Raw genomic sequence first — 20,822 nt, 5'->3', positions numbered from 1 at the left:
TAAATTGTATCCTTTAGTATATATGGTTGTGACAATTTTCTTCCATTATTTGATCTGAGGAAGTGGGTCTGGCCCACGAAAGCTCATCACCTATTAAACCATCTTGTGAGTCTTTAAAGTGCTACACAGTCCTGTTTTTTGTTTCAGCTACTAAGAGGTTTCAGTTTAAGAGGGCGGCTACTCCTTCTGTGTCCTCGCTGACGCTCAAGACACACATTTTGGCAACTGAAGCAAAATGCAGGACTATGTAGCACTTGAAAGACTCACAAGATGGTTTATTAGATGATGAGCTTTCCAAAGCTCTTCATCTAATAAACCATCTTGTGAGTCTTTCAAGTGCTACACTGTCCTGCATTTTGCTGCAGCTACACCAGACTAACAGGGCTACATTTCTATCACTATTTTTGGCAACTGTGGCGGAAGAACAAGTAAAAACGGAGCCCCCTGTGCGACAGCGCATCGCATCCCGAGCAGAGGGGAAGGCGACGACCGCACGTCTCCTGCCCTCCACGGAGCATCAAGCCCTCCCAGGCGCCCCTACCACCGCAGCGCGGTTGCCATCCTGTGCCTCTCCCCCCCGTGTCTCTGAAAAGCTGCTCAGCCCGGGCACGCTCTCCCCGCCCTGGCGAACACTACATCTCCCGGCGCGCTCTGCAGCGGCCCGGGGCGGAGAGAGGCGCTCCACGTGGGCGGCAGGGAAGCGCCGCGGAAAGCCGGAGCATGGCCGAGAAGGTGCAGGGGGAGATGGGGCAGCCTGTGGCCCACAGCGCAGCCGCTAAACTCTTCTCGCTCAGCGGGCTGTTCGCCTTGTACAAGCCCAAAGGGCCCACGTCGGCCCACGTGCTCAACCAGCTGAAGGAGAAGCTGCTGGCAGGTACTGCGGGGAAGGGGCTGGGGGGGAGAGGCCTGTCTGGATGATACCCTGGGGACGTCGTGCTCGTCTTAGAAATGGCAGGAGTATCCGTCTGCACGTCCTTGGGTTGTGAGCGGCCCTCCCTCGCTGCAAATCGCATGGCTGGCGCAGCAGTCACCCTTCTGCAAGTGGCTGGGGACCCTTTTCCCGTGTAGACGTGCTGTTTTGGTCATCCCAAGTAAGGGTTTTGTCTTTGCGAATTTCAGCCAGCGTGAGTTTCACGGTGTGATTGGCACCTTCACCTGTTCCTATGCCCTAATTGGAGTGAACCCACTCCTAATTTGTGCCCATCCTTTCTGCGTATGGGGATACTCCTGAGTCAACAGAACATGTAAATTCGGATGCCTGCTGTGCACATGGAAGTTAACAGCCCGTTTAGCAATCCAGATTTCCCAGGGCTGCAAAGCTGGAAAAGTCTAAATGAAGGTGACTTTGGTTAGAGGTTTGTAAAAGTCTGTTACAAAACATAGACAAAAATCCTTAGTCACAGGAGAAAAACACTGTAAAACCTGGCCTAAAATTAAATCCAAAATGAAGGTGCAGTTTTCACTCAGATGTCTGATTTCACTAATTTGTGTTCACAATTAGTTAAGCTTCCTCAAGCTTTTGGTGTGAATTTGGGCCTCCTTTTTGTGAACCTGCATTACAAGAGGAGTGATTTAGTAACCCAGCAAATACAGACAATATCTGAACCACAACTCTTAGAAAAGTATTACTTCTTCCTTTTCAAAGTTCAAATCACTGTTATCTCTCCTAGAAAGAATATGCCAGAAAAAATATTTTTCTCCTAATTTTTTCAGGTAATTTACTCGTGCAGGTCCCGATTTTGCAGAGCAGTTAATAGTACTGGATGCTTATGCCTCCACCAAATGTCTCTGAAATACAGGCAGTCCCCGGGTTACGTACAAGATAGGGACTGTAGGTTTGTTCTTAAGTTGAATTTGTATGTAAGTCGGAACTGGCGTCCAGATTCAGCCGCTGCTGAAACTGACCAGCGGCTGACTACAGAAAGCCCGAGGCAGAGTTGCTCTGCCCTGGGCTTCCTGGAATCAGCCGCTGATCAGTTTCAACAGCAGCTGAATCTGGACACCTGGGACAGAGCAGTTGGGGCCCTGCAGCACTGCACCTCAGCGCTGCGGGGACCAACCCGGCAGCACCACAGCAGCCTCGGGCTCTGCCTCGGGCTTCCTGTAGTCAGCCGCTGGTCAGTTTCAGCAGCGGCTGACTTGGGGACGCCTGAGGCAGAGCAGCTGGGGTGCTGCCGGGTTGGTCCAGTAGTGCCGAGGAGCGGCGCTGCGGGACCAACCCGGCAGTGCCCCAGCTGCTCTACCCCAGGCATCATCGGTGAGAAAAGCCTGGTCTGCTGGGGTGGGAGGAGCACCCCCAGCAGACCAGAGAGACGTGGGTGGCGGGACTGCCGAGACGCGCTGCGGTCCCGCCCGCATCCTCCACGGCTTTGCTCCACGTCCCCCTGGTCTGCTGGGGGTGCTCCCCCTAGCAGACCAGGGAGACCGGGAGCAAAGCCTCGGAGGACACAGGCAGCGGGACAGCCGCGGGGCATCTGGGCTGTCCCGCTGCCGGCTTCTTCTGCGGCTTTGCTCTGCATCTCCCTGGTCTGCTGGGCCCCTGCCGCCCCCTAGCAGAGCAGGGAGACGTGGAGCAGCTTTTCTTGCCCCGGAGGACGCGGGCGGCGGGACCGCGGCGCATCTGGGCGTCCTGCCACTCGCGTCCTCTGGGGCAAGAAAAGCCCCGTTCATAACTGAAGATCCGACATAAGTCGGATCCGCGTAACTCGGGGACTGCCTGTGATTTCAGTTCCATCTAGAGGCCCATGCGTCTGTCTAAGAGAAACATTATTTAAGGATTGTGAATCACTGGGTTGCAACACTACAGAACTGATCCCCACTGACTTCAGTTGGTCTCCATGCCACTTACTTCTCTACCTCCCCAATGTTGGGGTTTAAAAATGTAATCTTTTCGGGGGGGGGGGGGGAAGGACTGTGCATGCTATCCTGTCTACAGCAAATAGCATGATGGAACACTGATCCTGATTGTCTCCTTCAATATAAGGCCCCAATCCTGCATGGAAAACTGCAGGATCCCTGTGCCGTATGGATACCAGTAGGTATCTATTCAGCCATAGGGGTGTAGGCCCTCAGTGCTGAGTTAATGTCTGTGTAACATACTTAGAGTGATACCACTTTGTTGACAGCTAGTTTCAAAGTTCTTCCTGCTGCTTGTATGGGTTTCTCCTGTAACGGTTGAGAGAGAACCACTTGAAATATAAGAAAGTGGCTATAAAGTTATAGAAATTAGAAAGGGCACTTTCAGTTGCATATTAATTTGACTAGCTTTCAAGCTTATTTTGTCTCGGAGAGTCTAGGGAATGCTTTTTTTTCGGGGCTGTGGAATTCCTAGAGGGATTGTAACAGACCAGTTACCTTTCTTCACATGACACTGTTTGTTGTATGCCAACGATTCTCAAACTGTGGGTTCCATTTTAATGAGTTTGCTGGGGTCCCCCCCCCCCCCCCCCCCAGGGTTGCGGGGCTTGGGCAGGCACAGGCTTCAGTCCCCTCTCCTGGAGTTGTATAGTAATTTTTATGAACAGAAGTGGGTTGTGGTGCGAGGAAGTTTGAGAACCCTTTGTATGCCATATCAGCAGATAGGGTAACAAAGAGCACGTTCCACTTGGTTGCATGTAGGCATCCCTATTGAAACCAAGGATGTAGCTGAGCAGTAATTTGACCTGTTACATGCCATCAAATAAAGCAAAGGCACTTAGTGTGCGCGTGTGCACTGCTTTCTGTGAATGTATTCAACTGGTGATGGTGTTATACATTTCATTAATGAAGCAAATCGGGTAACCTGCCCACTCTGGTGTTTCTTGTACATTCCTTTAACGCTTCTGTTTATAATGGTGCATGAGATAGTCAGTTTTGGAGCCATTAAAGTAAGTGTGTGTGTGTATGTGTGTGTGTATTCCTGATTTAATTAGAACATGGAGAAAAATGATTTCCATTGAATTTGTTTTGTCTTTTTTGATACACTTCAACATAAATACAGGCAGTCCCCGGGTTACGTACAAGATAGGGACTGTAGGTTTGTTCTTAAGTTGAATCTGTATGTAAGTCGGAACTGGCGTCAGCCGCTGCTGAAACTGATGAGTTTCAACCGTGGCTGAATCTGGACGCCGGCTGACTACGGGAAGCTACATAAGTCGGATTCGCGTAACTCGGGGACTGCCTGTAACAGATTGTTGCATGTTGCTTTGTTCTGAGATTGCTCTGTAATCCATCGTGTCAATTTATTTTTGCAGAAGTTGGTATACAAAAGGATGCAAGAAAAAGAAAAAAACAGATTTTGAAGATTGGACATGGTGGCACGCTAGATAGCGCAGCAACAGGAGTTCTGGGTAATTGTCTTTGTTGTTGTTTTTATTGACCGTGGTGGTCTTTTCTGGTCCCTTGGTCCTCCTCCAGACTGTTGCCTTCCCAGCTGGCTCTCCCCCTCTTGCTGGCCCTGCTGTCCCGTCAGGCTCTGCTGCACTACCGGGCAGCCCCACTGTCTTCGTGCATCGGGCTCTCAATGTGGCACTGTGCAGCCCCACTTCCTCTGCGCACCTGGTTCCGCTGCAGAACCTGGCTCCTGCTGCTGCTCCGGGCAATCCTGTAGCCTCTGCGCCAGGCTCCCTCTGCCACACATAGGGCTTCTGAAGCCTTGCTGGGAAGCCCCGCTGCTGCGCATGGGTCTCCCGCTGCCCTGCTGGGAAGCCCTGCTGTCCTGCCAACTTGCAAGGCTCACGTGCGCTAACCCTCCAGTGGGTCAGACCACGGATGTTTCCAGACCAGAGAGTACTAGTTAAGAGTTTCAGCCTGTACTTTTGCATGGCCAAGCTTGTGTTTTGTAGTTGCCATAGTTTTCTGTAGTATTTGTTATGATAATGCTTTATATTTCTACCATGTCTTTATCACAAAGGATCCCAAAGTGCTTTAGAAACTAGAGATGTGTAGGATTTAGTTCAGCTATGGAGTGCAACAACACAACAGTTCAGGATAGGAAGTGAAAAATAACACCTCTAATGATAAAGGCTTCAGTGAGGATTCTGTGTTTACTATCTTGGAGTGATTTCTTTATCAAGTGTGTTCCCTTTATTGGTAATGGAATAATTCCCACCTGTGTAGAATAATTCCCACCTGTGTAAACTCAGCTTTGGGTCAGAGAGTCCAGATGGATTATTCCCAATTTGCACATAATGACCAATAATTCTGTTGAAGAACAGCATAGAGCAGAATCTGCAGCTTCCATCAGCTTACCTGTGTTGATCTGCAGGGCTGAAAGGAATAAAACAGTAAAATTTCTGTTTTATAATTAAATGTAACAGTTGTGACTATGAATATACATAGGGATCAGATCCATGGAGTTTTGACATAGTCACTTCTCAAAGTAGAATTGCATTTCAGGGAAACAGAGATGTTTCAGTTGCATGTAGGCAAACCTATTGAAATGATACACACAGCTGAGTGGGTATTTGGCCCATTATGTGCAATCAAATAAATTGCCAATATGTTGGCAATTTTCTCTCTCCTCCGGCCTATATGCATTGTAAAATGTAATTTCCATAGACTAGAAGTAAACTTTAGTTTGGATTTTCTGACTCAGTTGCCATTTGATGAATGATATTTCCTCTGATTCTGAAGTGGAAGTTGTGTTCTCTTGTTGCGATGTTCCCATTGAGCACATTATTTATTGTTGTGGGAAGTCATCAGCATTAGTACAGAAAAGAAAACAAAAAAAATCGAGGCTTTTTTAAATGCTTCTTTTACTGTCTTCTGGCAACCAATGGGCTCCTGAGTTTGCACTAGTGGCCTGACAGAAGGTATCCAAGCTTCACATGTGTTTGGTGCAGATGGAAAAGTGCATCACCTTAATATGTTTCCAATCGATGCTGCACAAGGGCAAAGGATGTTTTGTTCTAGTCACAGAGAAAAATCAATGCAAGCCAAATAGAAAAGGACAAAATTGGCAGGTGGGTGGAGGTGAATGCTTTCAAATTTCTAACTGAGAAGAAATAGTTGGGGGAGGAGAAGAAATACAGGCAGTCCCCGGGTTACATGGATCCGACTTACATCGGATCCCTACTTACAAACGGGGTGAGGCAACCCCGCACTAGCTGCTTCCCCCCAGCAGACCAGGGAGACACTAAGCTAGCACCCGCCCCCCCCCCCCCGCCAGCAGACCAGGGAGACGCGGAACGGCTTTTCTCAGCAGACACCTCAGCTTGAGAATAAAGGACTGAGGGAAGTGAGGCGTGGGAGAATAAAACTGAGCTCTGGCGAAATGTTTGCCTAGAGTTTCCCCTACAATATGTACCAGTTCCGACTTACATACAAATTCAACTTAAGAACAAACCTACAGTCCCTATCTTGTACGTAACCTGGGGACTGCCTGTCACTTTAGTTAAATGTTGTCTGGTGTCTCCTGCGTATTGATGGTGGTGGGGGAAGATTTCTTCCACTTACAAACCAGCATCACAAGCAGACTTAGGCTACTGAACCTTTTCTCTTGATCTGTGGCCTCAACTTTCAAGACCTATGTTTTTTCTTCCTTTCTTGCTGCTTGATATCAGACCTTCTACTTCATTAAATGCTTTTCTTTTATTTATATACTAGAAAATGTACCTGGCATTGCTTGGGTCCTTAACACAATTAAATTTTGTTTTTTGGAAAATAAAATGAAAAGGTTAACAGATTACCCAGTGAGCAGGTGGCACATCAGGCTGCTTACCTGGTAACTGGTTAATCAGTTCGGCTGGATGGATCTCCGAGGCTGTGGTGGGGCTGGAAATGCTCCTGCGGCCCGGCAGGGCTGGGGGCTCGATCACGGGACTTCTGAGATAAGATCCATCCAGTGGGGTAATGGATGGTGTTTGGTAGTTATCCATGAAATAGGTTCAAAGTGTGAGCAGCAGGTAGAGATGTAAAAACTAACTGAAAAAGTTAACTGGTTAAACATTTTGTTTAACTGGTTAACTGCTAGTTAAATTTACCAAAGTTGTGTTTGAATCGGTGACCTAGAAGTTAAAGGCTTCAGAAAGCAAGCCTGTGGCATCAAGTCAGAGAGCCTGGGTCAGCTTACTTAGATGCAAGGGACTCATGCTACCCGGCTAAAAATAGCAGCATAGAAACTTGGGCTTGAAACAGAGGTGATAGGTCCGTGCCCGAACATCTAGATGGCTATTTTCAGTTCTCTAGTGCTAACCCGAGTCAGTTGACCCAGGGTTTGAGGATTGCAGTTGTATTTTTTTCTTCTTTGCAGCCTAGACATACCCCCATAGTATGTTATCGTCTCCCTCCCCTGCAATGTATTATGGCATTAAAATGAACGGAGATGGGAAAGTGCTATCGAGTGATTGAGACCGTCTCCCCGCCACTGTGGGATGGTTCTGTATGGAACATGCAAACAGCATTTTGTCCAGTCTGGTTCTAAATATTCTGAGGGGTTATGGTCCCTGTGTTCTGAAAGTGTATCTACATTGGCAATAAAAGACCTGCAGTATGGCCACAGCTGGCCCTCGGTCAGCTGACGTGGGCTCACGGGGCTCAGACTGTGGGGCTATAAAATTGCAGGGTAGTCATTAGGGCTTTGGGATCCCTTGAGGAGGTGGGTCTCCACACTCAAGCTTCAACCTGTGCTCAAATATCTACAGTTGGTTTTAGTTCCACAGTCCGAGCTAGCTAACCCAGGCTTTGTGACTTGATGCTGTGGCTGTGTTAATATACTGTAGGCATACCCTGAGAGACTTCTCTCCCAGGCTGATTCTCCCTGTCATGGAGAATTTCATGATATCTACCTTAAAATTTCCCAGTCTGTTTCCTAATCTTACTCGTTTTACCTTCTTGTACCCCTCTAAATAATTTCCCTCCTCAGTGTTTGTACCCTTCTACATTACAGTTTTCCAGGTTTTTCCCTTTGAACTACTGAGCCATTAATCCTCCAGTACTCTCCAGTTCTAATAAGGTGCTTGGATACTCTGGAGCTGAGTCCAAACCCTCCTATTTTGTACATAAAAGTGTTTAAGTTCTTAGAAATCTTTTGAAACCTAAATGATTCGGATGGAAATGGCTATGCAGACAGATTATCTTCTTCCTTTTCACTTTATACAGAGGTTTTTCTTGCTTTCCTGAGTTTGGTAAGGAGTTAATGCTGCCAGCTTGCTAATTAATTTTCCAATTAATATGAATGATTTTATTCTCAGATGGTTTCTTATATGAATAGTCTGTTGTAGCAAGGTTATGTGATTCCATTTTCACATAAAACATTCACTATTCACATAATAGCGGTTTTGAAGCATTTGCAGCTACATATCTCAAAAGGAAGCTAACGCATTTAAAGGACAACAAAGGTTTTCACCTTCAAGAGGGCACATGAGTTAGAAGTAACTAACATTGTCTATAAAACATTGTCCAACTACAAACATTCTTTTTTGACCATTTGAAGACTTTAGAGCAATTACAGAAGAAATCCTTTCAATAAGGACAATTGTTGAATTCTTTTTTTTTCTTTTGCAAAGGATGAAGAAGGCCCCATTTTATTACTTAGTTTCTAGTTCTGATAATGCAGTGTACCCTAAACCTCGCTCTCTGGAATATCCTGACTATACAAGCAGATTTCTTTCTAAAACCAAAGTATTTTAAGAAATTTGGCTTTCTTTAGATAAAGACCATGTCTTTACCAAATTAGTGTCTTGTACAAGTAGAAGTATTCTGTTCTTTAGAGACCCTCTTAGGGTATGTCTAGACTACATGCCTCTGTCGCCAGAGGCATGTAGATTAGGCTACCAGACATAGGAAAATGAAGCGGCGATTTAAATAATCGCCGCTTCATTTAAATTTACATGGCTACCGCGCTGAGCCGACAAACAGCTGATCAGCTGTTTGTCGGCTCAGCGCGATAGTCTGGACGCGCGGGTGGCGACATCAAAGGTATTTGTCGACCACCCAGGTATGCCTCCTGGGATGAGGTTTACCTGGGTGGTCGACAAATACCTTTGATGTCGCCACCCGCGCGTCCAGACTATCGCGTTGAGCCGACAAACAGCTGATCAGCTGTTTGTCGGCTCAGCGCAGCAGCCATGTAAATTTAAATGATTATTTAAATCACCGCTTCATTTTCCTATGTCTGGTAGCCTAATCTACATGCCTCTGGCGACAGAGGCATGTAGTCTAGACGTACCCTTATTGTTTGTCTTTTGTCCACATGGTTTCTACATTTACAGCTTGTAATTAACTTTTATCAGAAAGCCTGTACAAGGCCAAAATTACAATAATTAACATTTTTATACTATTTTGAAAGGTGTATATAAAAGAAAATATAGGCTGTTAAAGCAAAGCAGAAGTTTTAAAGTTGCATTCCAGAGCACGTGTAAACACTTGGAGGTAAAAGAATTGGTTTCATGGCTAAGGAGGTGTCCCCGTCATTGATCCTTTTGGTGCCTGTCACTGGTTGCCTTTTGGTGCCTGTCAATGGAAAACACAGATTTGCTATGGATTCCCTTAATTAGCTTTAACATTTGATTACATTCAATTAGGAACAAAAAGCTTGAGCATGTTCTTATAACGTTAGTCAGATATTGTATGTCCTAAACTGAATAAAGGCAAGCTTATATTACCCAAACAGATTACAAGTGAATTATAATAATTTTGTTGTTAAACATTTTCACATCAATATTGAGGTACATCCCCTACATGAGAGCATTGAAGAATCCTACCATGTACTCTTTGTGTGATGATGACAGTTTTACAACCGTGTGGTTATAATGTACCTAGTTTATCTTGTTTCCTTCTTCCTGTTGTACTACTACTTCTGAACACATGCAGAAAACCAGTGGATTAAGTTAGTAAAGAACACAATACTGTAGCTAGTCTTAACGTAAATTCTAACACCGTAAAGATATTTTATTGCCTATTTTCTTTTTGATGAAAATCTGATTATTAATCACTTTGACATGTCAAAAATGTAGCTTTAAAATTGAAAAAGCCAATGGAGCACGCAAACACATGAGCCTGTCTGTTTGATTCATAAATGATCCTATCAAGGGACTCAGGGACCTCTTGATTATTTTACTGTCTTGCTTGGCATGGATAGGACCAAGGTTAATTTCATTATGGTATTTGCCACTACCTTAGGTGTGTTACCTAGGCTGCTAATAACCTCTAAATGGTCCATTAGTTAGCAGTGATGACTTTAGCTCACTAATAATGAACCTGGCCAAAGACTTTATCAGCCCAGACTCTGAGCTCTGGTTCCTCCGATGTCTTTCTTTACCATGACTAAAAGTACTGCAAAATAAATAATTTCTATCCAATCATAGGGTAGAATTAGAGCATTTTAACAGTAGGCAAAGCTTATCTTTCATTTGCTTCTTATCCTTTTCTCAGCTCCGGAGAGGTATTTTCTCTTAGGCAATATCTTTATCTTTTGGTATCCTCCTCTAAAAAGACTCATTCAGCTGATCATGATAATTGAGGCCATTTATATGCTAGTAGTGCAGGAAGTGTGGTGTTTTTGACTTGGGTGATATATAGCTATGAGTTGAATGATCGTGAGTAAAGGGAGATTGTGAATCTCGTTATTGGAATAGAATGCTGTAATATTTCTCTTTCTGTCTGCAGTGGTCGGTATTGGAAAAGGAACTAAAATGCTGAGCAACGTTTTGGCAGGTTCCAAGGTATGGCTAAATTATTGGTCTTAGTATTTTTTCAATGTCGAGGTGAACTGTAATACAGGCAACTAAAACGTGGCATTAAGCAAAGATTCAGAATGGCTCCATTCCTTCAAGGACCTAAAGTGTTTCTATTACAAGCATGCCAAACCATCTGTTGGAAACAACCCGTCCCTCTAACGTTATCACAGAGAGCTTACTGATTGATGATCGGGGCAGACTTTTTCAATGTTCAGTTCTCTGTAGATTTAAAATACAAGATGTAGAAACACAATCATGAATGATGTCCTTTAAACGTTGTAACTTTCTGTTTTGAAATCAAAGCATTAAAATCCCTTCCTGTGTATCCTTTTCTTCAAATATATATAAAAGAATAATGCTATGATTCTTCTGTCACAAGCTGTTGTGAAATTATATCGGTTCTTCATATCTACGTGCCTTTTTTTTTTTTAAAGAAATGCCATGCGGTCTTAAAAGATGTGTTGCTACAGGCTGCTGATAACTACTAAATCTTCATCATTATTTTAAATCTTTGTCATTAGAATTGCTGTAATGGCTTGCTGCGACTACATTTTGCAAGCAGATATAGGCCTAGCAAGAATTTATAGATGCTGTAATGACACTTGTAGTCTAATTTGACACACAATGCACCAAGCAAATGTGACCAAAAATAGGAGAGGAGGATGAAAGTGATGCAAGTAATTTTATGTATTCATGTGATTCTGTATGTGTGGTTCCTGATGTTTCCAAATAATCTTGTTTAAGAAATACAAATCGTGGTTTCCTATGGGTTTATCGTGAGTTGGTTGATTTTTTTTTTTTTTGTAGGTGTCAAGAGGAAGTAGTTGGAAAAGAAGTAGTCACTGGTGTTCTGGGTTAATTCCATGGGGGAGAAGTCACTCCTTTATGTTGAATTTAGCGTGAGAAGTAGTGCGTAGACAGTTTCTAAGACTGATAATCAAACAAGCCTACTATGCAAATAAACAACCTTCTAGTCAGGTTTTCCTATTCAAAATACACTGGGCCCTTGGGAAATTATATTCTGCTAGACACCAGTGGTAAAGTGTCTTTGATCAGGGAAACATACACACATTTATATTGTAAACCCTTCAGAGCAGGACGGTCTATTTTTGTGGAGTTTGTACAGCCTCAGCAGGCTCCTGAATGGGGATGTTAAGAGTTATCATAATATGTATAGTAATAAAGTTAGTAAACTTAGCCAATAGGGTATACAGTCTTACAAAAGAGAAAAGCATCATATATTACCAACCTAAGAACTGATCCTGCGAACAGTTATTTGCCTAGGTAATGTTAGTCATGTGAGGAATTCCTTTATAGTCCATGGGGCTACTCACACAAGTGAATTCTGTGCATAAGTGATTGCAGGATTGTGGCACCAGTTTGCAAAACACACGTGACAACAAGTGGATTTGGAGAGCTCTTGTTCTGCATAGTTAATAGATGGGTTCTTGATTCCCCTCTGGTTGTACTTGCTGGCTGGTGGCATCAAAATCTTGACTTGTGTGTTTACATTTCCAGGTCATAGATTTTGGGTAAGTGGACAAATGGACCTGCTTTAGTTAATCCAGAAGGGTTGGTTCTGGCTCTGGGTGTCAGGGGTTTTGCACACTATCTTGAAAGCTGAAAATGTCCAGTCCTGTTGTTTTAGAAAGTATTTTTGAAAATGGGCAAGAATAGGCAATGAAGAAATCAATTCAGCAGTCAAGTGCTCTCCGGATTTTGTTACTTTGGGAAAATCAATAATGACATTAAAATTATTGACTTTAAAGTCAATTGACAGCTCCTCTAATGCATTTCATGCTGACTATTTTTCTTCCTTTTTTCACCTCTGATACATGACCAGTAAACTATTTCTAGATGCTGTTATGATGATATGAACTAGACTCTGACTGATATTCACCCAGATTTATGAAGAAGAAATAGAAGAACATTTGTGGCCGTATGCTTTGATTTATTTGGAGATGGTCATGTTTTGAGCAGGAGGTTGAACTAAATGACCTCCTAAGGTCTCTTCCAATCCTAATCATTTATAATTCAGTAGGGCCTGATCCAAAGTCCCATGCACTCAATTGCAAATGCAGTTTTAGATATTGCTTTGGTAAGTCATTAGAACATCATAGAAAAGTTGTAGGAAATAACTTTGGATCCAGTGATCATGAGTTTATTTAGTTGAAATGAGATGAAAGGATAATCAAAGCCAAGCAATCAGCTATGGATTTTGATTTCAAAAGGGAACACTTTGGGAGGTTAAGGGAATTAGTTGAAAACGCCATCTTGGATTGAGCAGTGAGGAGTCCTGTGGCACCTTATAGACTAACCGAAGTATTGGAGCATAAACTTTCGTGGGCAAAGACCCACTTCATCATCTGCATGTCAAAAGCATTTATCGCTTTTGCAGATTCAGATTAACACGGCTACCCCTCTGGTCTTGGATTGAGGCACTCAACAACTTAAACATGGAAGAGGCTTGGGATTTATAGGCTTAAAAAGAAAAGGAAGGATGAGCCTTTGGCGCTGTGCAGTATGAATAGGAAGGAGGTTAAAGAGGTATAGCCCAAACACCAAATTAATCCTGTACCTTTGTTTTCAGTAAGAATGGTGACAAGAAACATGGATATGAAGGTAGGATGGTTGATAGAAGTGAGTGTGTAGAAAGGGAAATCATCACAGTTGAGGTGGAAGAAATATGCAAAGATCTTAATGTGCTCAGATGAGGAGGACCTGATATTTTCCATCCCAGAATGGTGAAAGAACGGGCATGTGAGATTGTTAGCCCAATCACAAGGATTTTAAATTTATCTTATGTAGTCGGGACTAATGGCATATGGCTGGAGTATAGCTAACGTAATTATATTTCAGAAAGGGAAAAAATGATCCATGCAATTGCAGACCTGTTAGTCTTCCCTCAATAGTATGCTTTAGAACCAATTGTGAAGGAAAAGATTATTAAATTCAGGGAGGTAAAGGGGATAGAATGCAACATGGTTTTGCCAAAGGTAGATCATGATAGACTTTCCTGGCTTCCTTCTTTGAGACATTAACTGATTTTTGCTAAGGGAAATACACTAGATGCCCTAGATAAGTGTATGTGGAGTTGTTAAAGTATTTTGGCATGGTACTACATGGGAAATTATTACATCAATTAAGAATATGGGATTAATACAAACACTGTAAGGTGAATAAAGAACTGGCTAAAGAAAGAAGGCAGTGGGTTATGCTGAAAGGTGAACTATTGGACTGTAGAGAGGTTACTTAAATATTAAGTTTGGTGTCAATCTTATTCACTATTTTTATTCATGAACTTGTCACCAAAAGTAGGAGGGGCTAATGATCTGGATGACTTTGAAGACTGGAGTGACAGAAATGGGATGAAATTCAGCAGTACAAAATGTAAGGTCCACGGATCAAACAGTCAGAATTTCTGCTGAAAGTTGGTGGTTTGTCGTTTCGAAGAGTGCATGGGTTGATCACAAGGTGTCTGAGTCACCGGTGCAATTCAGCTGTGAAAAAGGCATATGTGATTCTAAGCTATCTTAGGTGAGGCATTTCCAGTAGAGATAGAAAGTTATTAATGCCCTTGTGGAAGGCACTGGTAACATCCCATCTGGAATACTGTGTACAGCTCTGGTCTCCCACGTTCAAGAAAGATGAATGCGAAGTGGAACCAGTGAGACAGAATAGCTCCTTGGATATAAAGGGCCTGTCTTAGGAGAATAGTGATAGAGATGCAGCCGGGTTAGTCTGGTCTAGCTAAAACAAAAGACAGACCTGTGTAGCACTTCAAAGACTAATAAACCATATTGTTACTCTTTAAAGTGCTACATAGTTCTGTCCTTTGTTTTATCTTAGGAGAAGATCGAAAAAGATGTTGGCTTGTTTAGCCTAGTGTTGGCTTGTTTAGCCTAGCAGAAGGAGGCTGGGAGAGAATATGATTGCTCTCTATAAATGCATTGGTGAATGGGGAGGGGATAAACACCAAGAGGGGAAGAACTATTTGAGTTAACAGACCATGCAAATTGAAAGAAGGTTTCTCCCTGTAAGAGGAGTAAGGCTCTGGAACAGCCTCCAAATAATGGTTGTGGGGCCAGAAGAAACTTTCTCTCTGTATAGCTGGGCAAATACATGAGTGAGATTTGTGTGATGAGGTTGCCTGTGATAATAAGGAACAGCAGTGCTGGGGTTCGCTTCCAGTTTGTCTTGCGTTCCTAAAAACTCATGCTTCAGTGCTTTACCTGGCCACCAGCGAGAGATCAGGAATCATTTCCGATACTCCTTGTCCCCAATGTATTGTGGTGTTTATTTAAAAAAAAAAAAAATTTTTTTTTTAAAGGTCGCTTTTTTTCTGATGCGTCCTAGAAAGCCGTAGGCTGAGATGAGGCACCGGTAAAGGTAGTCCAGGGCTCGGAGCCGGTGCTAAGCATTCTCTTTCTTAGGCATGTGACTGACTGGCACTTGCTTATATGCTCGAGCATTTTCCCCCAAGTCAGATTGGCAGTCACCTTGGAGGCTTTTGCCTTCCCCTGCTGAGTCTGGGTGCAGATCACTTGCAGGAATCATCCAATTATATATTGCACTCGTTTCCTTGCCGTTCAAGAGGCCCCGGCATTGGTATACCTCAGCTCCTCTGATTTTTCTCCCCCAAAATAAACCAGAGAGTAGGGCCGGTGTTAGATTCCCTAGGGCCCAGTGCTGAAAACTGAAGCCTGAGCAGCTGAGTTTCTCAGGGCTCCCTGTGGTGGGGCCCTGGGCGATTGGCCTGCTTGGTACCCCTAGCACCAGTCCTGGCTTTTATTCTACTGGATGTGTAGAAAAACAGCTGTGGTAGAAGTGGGCCAGGGGATTTATAGTATGTTGGGGGTCTCGGAAAGAAAAAGGTTGAGAACCCTTGGAATAAATTAGTGTGTGAATGGCTGTGCTTTCTCTGAGAGATATGAGGTGGCCATGAGGGTATCATTGCTTTGGAGAAAAATCTCTGGCCCAGGGATCTCAACCACCTGGCTCACGCCCGTCTGGAGTGATTGTGCAATCTAGCCCAAGACTCCCAGCGGGCTGGGGTGTGGGACCTGTTTGTTACTGGCCCCCAAACCTCACCCCTTCCTGGTGCGGCACAGCAGCAGCGATTTTTTTTTTTCCTCCCTCCCCCCAACACAGTTCCTGTTCACTCCCTTTCTTTTCAGCAGGATCACGTGCTCCAGAGTGACCCTAGAGCAGCGATGGGCAACCTAGGCTAGCGAGTGGGTCGTGCGAGTGGCCCTCCTTCATCTCAGTGAGACACGAGATTGTCATAACCGAGACAGTCTCCTGGGGTAGGGTGGTTAGGGTAGCTATGTTAACTGTGCGTGCGCACTTAGAATTGGTGGGGGGGGAGCAAGTGAACAGTATTCACTCTAATAACTCTTTGATTGGATGCAGAGGGAGCTCATGGCTCTGAGTCATGGTTGTGTGCAATCAGCACACACCTCACTTCAGATGCATTTGCTTTACATGCATGTCACTTTAGTAATACCAGTAAGAAAAAAAATGACGCAGAGGGACACTAGCAGACTCTGGCAACCCTGCGCAAGGACAACGGTAAACGAAGTGTCTCACAGGCCACACACAGAACTTACCATGTTGAAAATTTGCTTTTCTTTTCTGGAGGATGGACTCTCTCTAGTCATTATTCTTTTTTTAATCTGAAGCCTCAGGAGCTCCGGCGACTTGTGGAGAATTAGAATTGACTTTCCTGCATTGATTGCAAATGTTTGAGTGGAGAGTAAGTGAATTGAGCATTTGATCTCAAAGGTTGCAGCCTCTGCAGAGGGGCTTCCTATCAAAATGTCATCTGGATAATATAAAACCCAAACTCCAAATCACCTCAAAGACTAGAGACAAAAAGGGATCAAGGGGAGGATGAAGAATGTTGAGTTAATAGCCTGATGTGGACCCGCATGGATCCTTTATAGTTGGAAAGCTGAACTCCTGAGGATCCTGAATGGGGCAGGGAAATGGGACAGCATTTCAGTTACCCAGTGTTTAAGTGCAGCTTCACCATGTTTAGTCTCGTACAGACGGAGTTTTCTTCTAAAGGATTCTTCAGTAGGAACTGGTCCGACTCCCTAGAATAACGCTGCACTAAACTTGCAGATCAGTAGTAAGAAGTTTTCATACTACATATGAGGCATCCACTTAGGTCCACAGTCCATCTAGTCCAGTATTATTTCTGCAGAGTTTAGTCCCAGTGTTGTACAGAAAGATAAGAGTCGACAAGGAAATGTCTCACGGGGAGCCTCATTTCCTAATCAGTAATTTTATAACAGGTTGTTTTATGCCCGGCAGTGTGAAAATGTAGACCCCTTAGTTTTTAATCTTTTATATGTAATTATGGATATACAAGAGACCGTCACCATTCGCAGAATTGCTATTCACAAATTTTGTGTATTTGCAGATCTTATACCCAAGCCCCGCCCCTTCCTGCCACCGTACTGCCCTCCCCCCCATTGCACCCCATCCCCTGGCCTGGGAGGGCACAGCTTGGGGTGGACCTTTTGCGGGGCGGCAGCAATGGTCAGGCCTGCCCCTCCCCTTCCCTTGCTCCACACTTACCATGGCAGCCGCAAGCTGCAGGGAAACAGAGCACTCGCTCCACCTCCCTCCTGCCCCCAGTACTTGCAGATTTCACCTTTCATGGTGATGTCAGGAACGTGTCCACTGTGGATGGCGAGAGTCTCCTGTAATGCATTTGAATATCTCATTCTTTGTTTACTCCAAAGTGCTTGGCTATCATCTTGTGGCAGTGAGTTCTGTCAAGTAATTATGCTTTTTTTTTTAAAAAAAGTTTCCTTTTATCCATTACATTTTATTGCAGAAACAGCCTAGTGCCTGCATGCCATGTATATTGCTCAAGTGTAAGAAACTGAATGACTGACTTTCTTTTCAGAAGAGTCTTTGTATGGTGCACATCTTTACTCTTTAGTGTATTCAAATGCCTTTTCCCCCGTGGTAGTGCCAGACAGGCAGCCCCTGCTTGCCTTCTGGTATTTTATTTAGCCAGCTATCAGTTGCAGTAAATTAATACACAAGGCAGTACAGCCGAAGCAGAACACTGTGAGGGTCAATCAACACTGCAATTAGACGCCCCCAAGTGGCATATGCCAGCTGACTCGCTGGTCACAGGTACAGTTTAATTGCGGTGTAGATGTTTGAGCTCAGGCTTCAGTCCAGACGCTGGGACCCTCTCGCCTGTCAGAGTTCCAGAGACCAAGCTGCAGCCCACGCCTGAACATCTGCTCTGCAATTAAACAGTTTCACGAGCCCCAGTTAGCTGGCAAAGGCCTGGGTGTAGGTATCTATTGCAGTATGGACATACCTTGAGTGAAAGTCTGACCCCGCTGCGGTCGGCGGTAAAACTCCCATTAACTCCAGTGAAGTCGAGACGCTGCCCTTTCTCATGATTGTGTGCTTATAAATTTGTCTGCAACGGTTTTATTGTTGCCTAATCAAAAATAGCACTGTCCTAAATGAATTAAATGCCTTCAGCATGGAAGTAATTATTGTAAACAAATGTAAATGAGTTATCAAAGTGGCCAGGATTCTATTCAAATACTCATGCAAACTAGATTAGGGATGTACTCAGTTAATCAGTAAGCATCACCCTTCCTGGGTGATGCTTACTGGTAATTGGTTAACCTGGTAATTGGAAAAGCTACCCACCTGTGGTGCGGCTGGCCCGGCCTGACCCAAGCAGCACTTTTCCCGTGGCAGGAGTAGCCCTCGGCCTGTTCTGCACCATAGGCAGAGGACTGCTGCAGCCCAGCCAGGCCCGGGGTGCCACGCTGTGAGTAGGGGGCCATTCTCTAAATGTACTTCCCTAAATTGGATCTCTCGGGTCTGGCAACATTGGGCCACAGATGTTCCTGGACCAGAGCCCAGGAGCAGGGAGAACAGTGGTGGGCCAGGAGTTTTAGGGCAGGGGGCTTAGGTGGCACAACTAGGAGCCCCACTGCACAGTCAGGAGCCCCATGGCAGGGGGTTCAGGCAGTACGTGGAGCCTTGTGGCAAGAGGGTCTGGCAACGCAGCAGGGAGTCCTGGGTTGGAGGGGTCCAGGTGCATGGCAGGGAGCCAGCTAGAGCTGGCAGCACAGCTAGCTGGGGAGGGGAGGAGGCGAGGGCAGCCAGGGCCAGAAGGAGCAGGGGGTGGAGGGGATGGGAGGCTGCTGACAGGGGATCTTCCTTAGTCCAGAAAATTCCCTTGTTCGGGTCTGGTCAGGTCACTAGGGTGCCTAATCTGTACTAAAAGATCTAGAATGCTTTACTGGGTGACATGCTGCTTCATTGATTAGGGAGATAAATTTGTCACGTGTCTTGCCTATTATTAGCCATTATTTCGCCTATGTATCTACTAAGGTGAGAATAAGGCTGGCTTGGGGAGGGGAGGGAGTTGTTTTTTCTTAACAGCATCAACAAATTCTAGTCCTACTGTTGAGTAGCATCTTACTACACAAATGCTCCTCAGTAGTCCCATATAGGGATGTTAAATTGCGGTAATTGGCTAGTCGAGTAGTCGATGGAACTAGTCGATAGGCACTTCCTCATTCCTCCTTTGGAATGTACAGGAGCCCCAGTGAGGGCTCTTATGCATTTCCAAGCCATGGAGCCTAAGGTCATCGGGGGACTCAGAGTCCCCCACTGACCCTGGGCTCCATGTTGTGCTGCATGTGACAGGAGCCCGGGGTCAGCGAGGGAGTCCCCAGCTGATCCCGGGCTCCACGGCAGCTGCCCCTTTGAAATGTCAAAGGCAATGTTTTAAAGGGGCAGTGTTCTGGAGCTCGGGGTCAGCTGTGGACTGTCTAGCTGACCCCGAGTTCCACGCGGCATTTCTCCAGAACCCAGAGTCAGCTGGGGAGTGACACCGGGTTCTGAGGAAATGTCTCTCGAAACCCAGGGTCAGCTGGAGACTCCCCAGCTGACCCTGGGCTTCACGGCAGCTGCCATTTTGAAACATCAGAGTCGGCATTTTAAAGGGGCAGCCACCGCACAACTGATCCATGGATCAGCTGCACAACAGGTGCCCCTTTGAAATGCCTCTTGGGGCTGTGCGGCGCAGCCACTTTGAAGTACACATTCTTCCCCTTCCCTCCCTTGCTGCCTCTGATAGAGGCAGCAAAAGGGTGGGGGGAATCACCTAGTTGACTAGTCTTTAACATCCCTAGTCCGATAGATTTTAATCGAACTGAAGTGCTATTCATCTTGAGCAAGGTATCTTAATGATGCTTAATAATTAAAAGCACTAATTTGGGAAAATAAGGTAAACATGAAAAAGAATCACTTGGCTGTTATGTTATTGTGGCTATAGAATGTACTGGGAAAAAAAGGCCCGTTTCTCAGGGAAGCCTCTAATCTTGTGGAAGACCTGTGCCCTCCCTAAATTTAAGAATCCATAAGAAACAAATCTTTCCCCTCCCACACACCTTGTATTCGCAATGTATCTTCTCCTGTTTCCTTGTTCCGTTGAGAGAGAGATGATCTGACTCTTCCATCTGTTAAAGAATTTTACAAGAAGAACAGGGCAGAATCTAATAATTGAAATGATAAACAGAAAGAGCTACGAGGCCGTGTATAAAAAGCAGATGCTCCCGTAGTTGTGAAGAGTGAATCGAGCAAATATTTGCTACCTACTTCCAAGAATATAACACACACACTGGAAAAATGATTCATGCCCACACTATTTATTTTAGGCCTTGACACATGTTTCCATTTTTTAAAAAACAGAGCAGTTTCAGATTATGGAGGGAACAGTAAGAAAATATCGCTCCCTGTCTCCGCCATTCTTCCACAGTGGAGAAGGAAGAGTCGTCACTGATGAAATTAATAGCAGGAAAACTTACCATCAGAGAGAGGAAATATGGCTTAAAAGAATATGTAATTAGGTGGTGGGGTTTGCTGCTGTTGTTTAGTATGTGTTGTACTGTAATGCTTAGGAGCCATAGTTAGAGGCCAATACCCCATTGTGGTGGTTGCTGAACAAACACAGAACAAGCATCACTCTTGTAAATGGAAGTGGCAGAGGCAGAAGAGTAGCCTTATTAGGGCAAGGGACTGAAATGGAGAGAACTGGTTTCTAGTTGCAGGCTTCCTGAATAAACCTTTAGAAAGTCAACTAAACCCAGCATTTTCAAAATTTGA

The 20,822-nt window shown here is 44.7% G+C and overlaps 1 protein-coding gene across 1 annotated transcript in view; it reads left to right on the top strand.

The window, feature by feature from the left end:
* Positions 1 to 481: 481 nt before the first annotated feature.
* Positions 482 to 20,822, top strand: part of TRUB1 (TruB pseudouridine synthase family member 1) — a 46,563-nt gene continuing 26,222 nt past the window's right edge. Inside the window, exons 1-3 of the mRNA XM_006134959.5 lie at positions 482 to 874; positions 4,233 to 4,328; positions 10,588 to 10,643. Of these exons, the coding sequence (XP_006135021.3) occupies positions 721 to 874; positions 4,233 to 4,328; positions 10,588 to 10,643 (306 nt within the window). The 5' untranslated portion in view covers positions 482 to 720. The remainder of the gene's footprint in view (positions 875 to 4,232; positions 4,329 to 10,587; positions 10,644 to 20,822) is intronic.

Source organism: Pelodiscus sinensis, chromosome 8 (assembly GCF_052426305.1).
Source record: "Pelodiscus sinensis isolate ZL-2025 chromosome 8, ASM5242630v1, whole genome shotgun sequence".
In the NCBI taxonomy this organism is placed as follows: domain Eukaryota; kingdom Metazoa; phylum Chordata; order Testudines; family Trionychidae; genus Pelodiscus; species Pelodiscus sinensis.
This window is presented reverse-complemented; position numbering and strand designations above follow the sequence as displayed.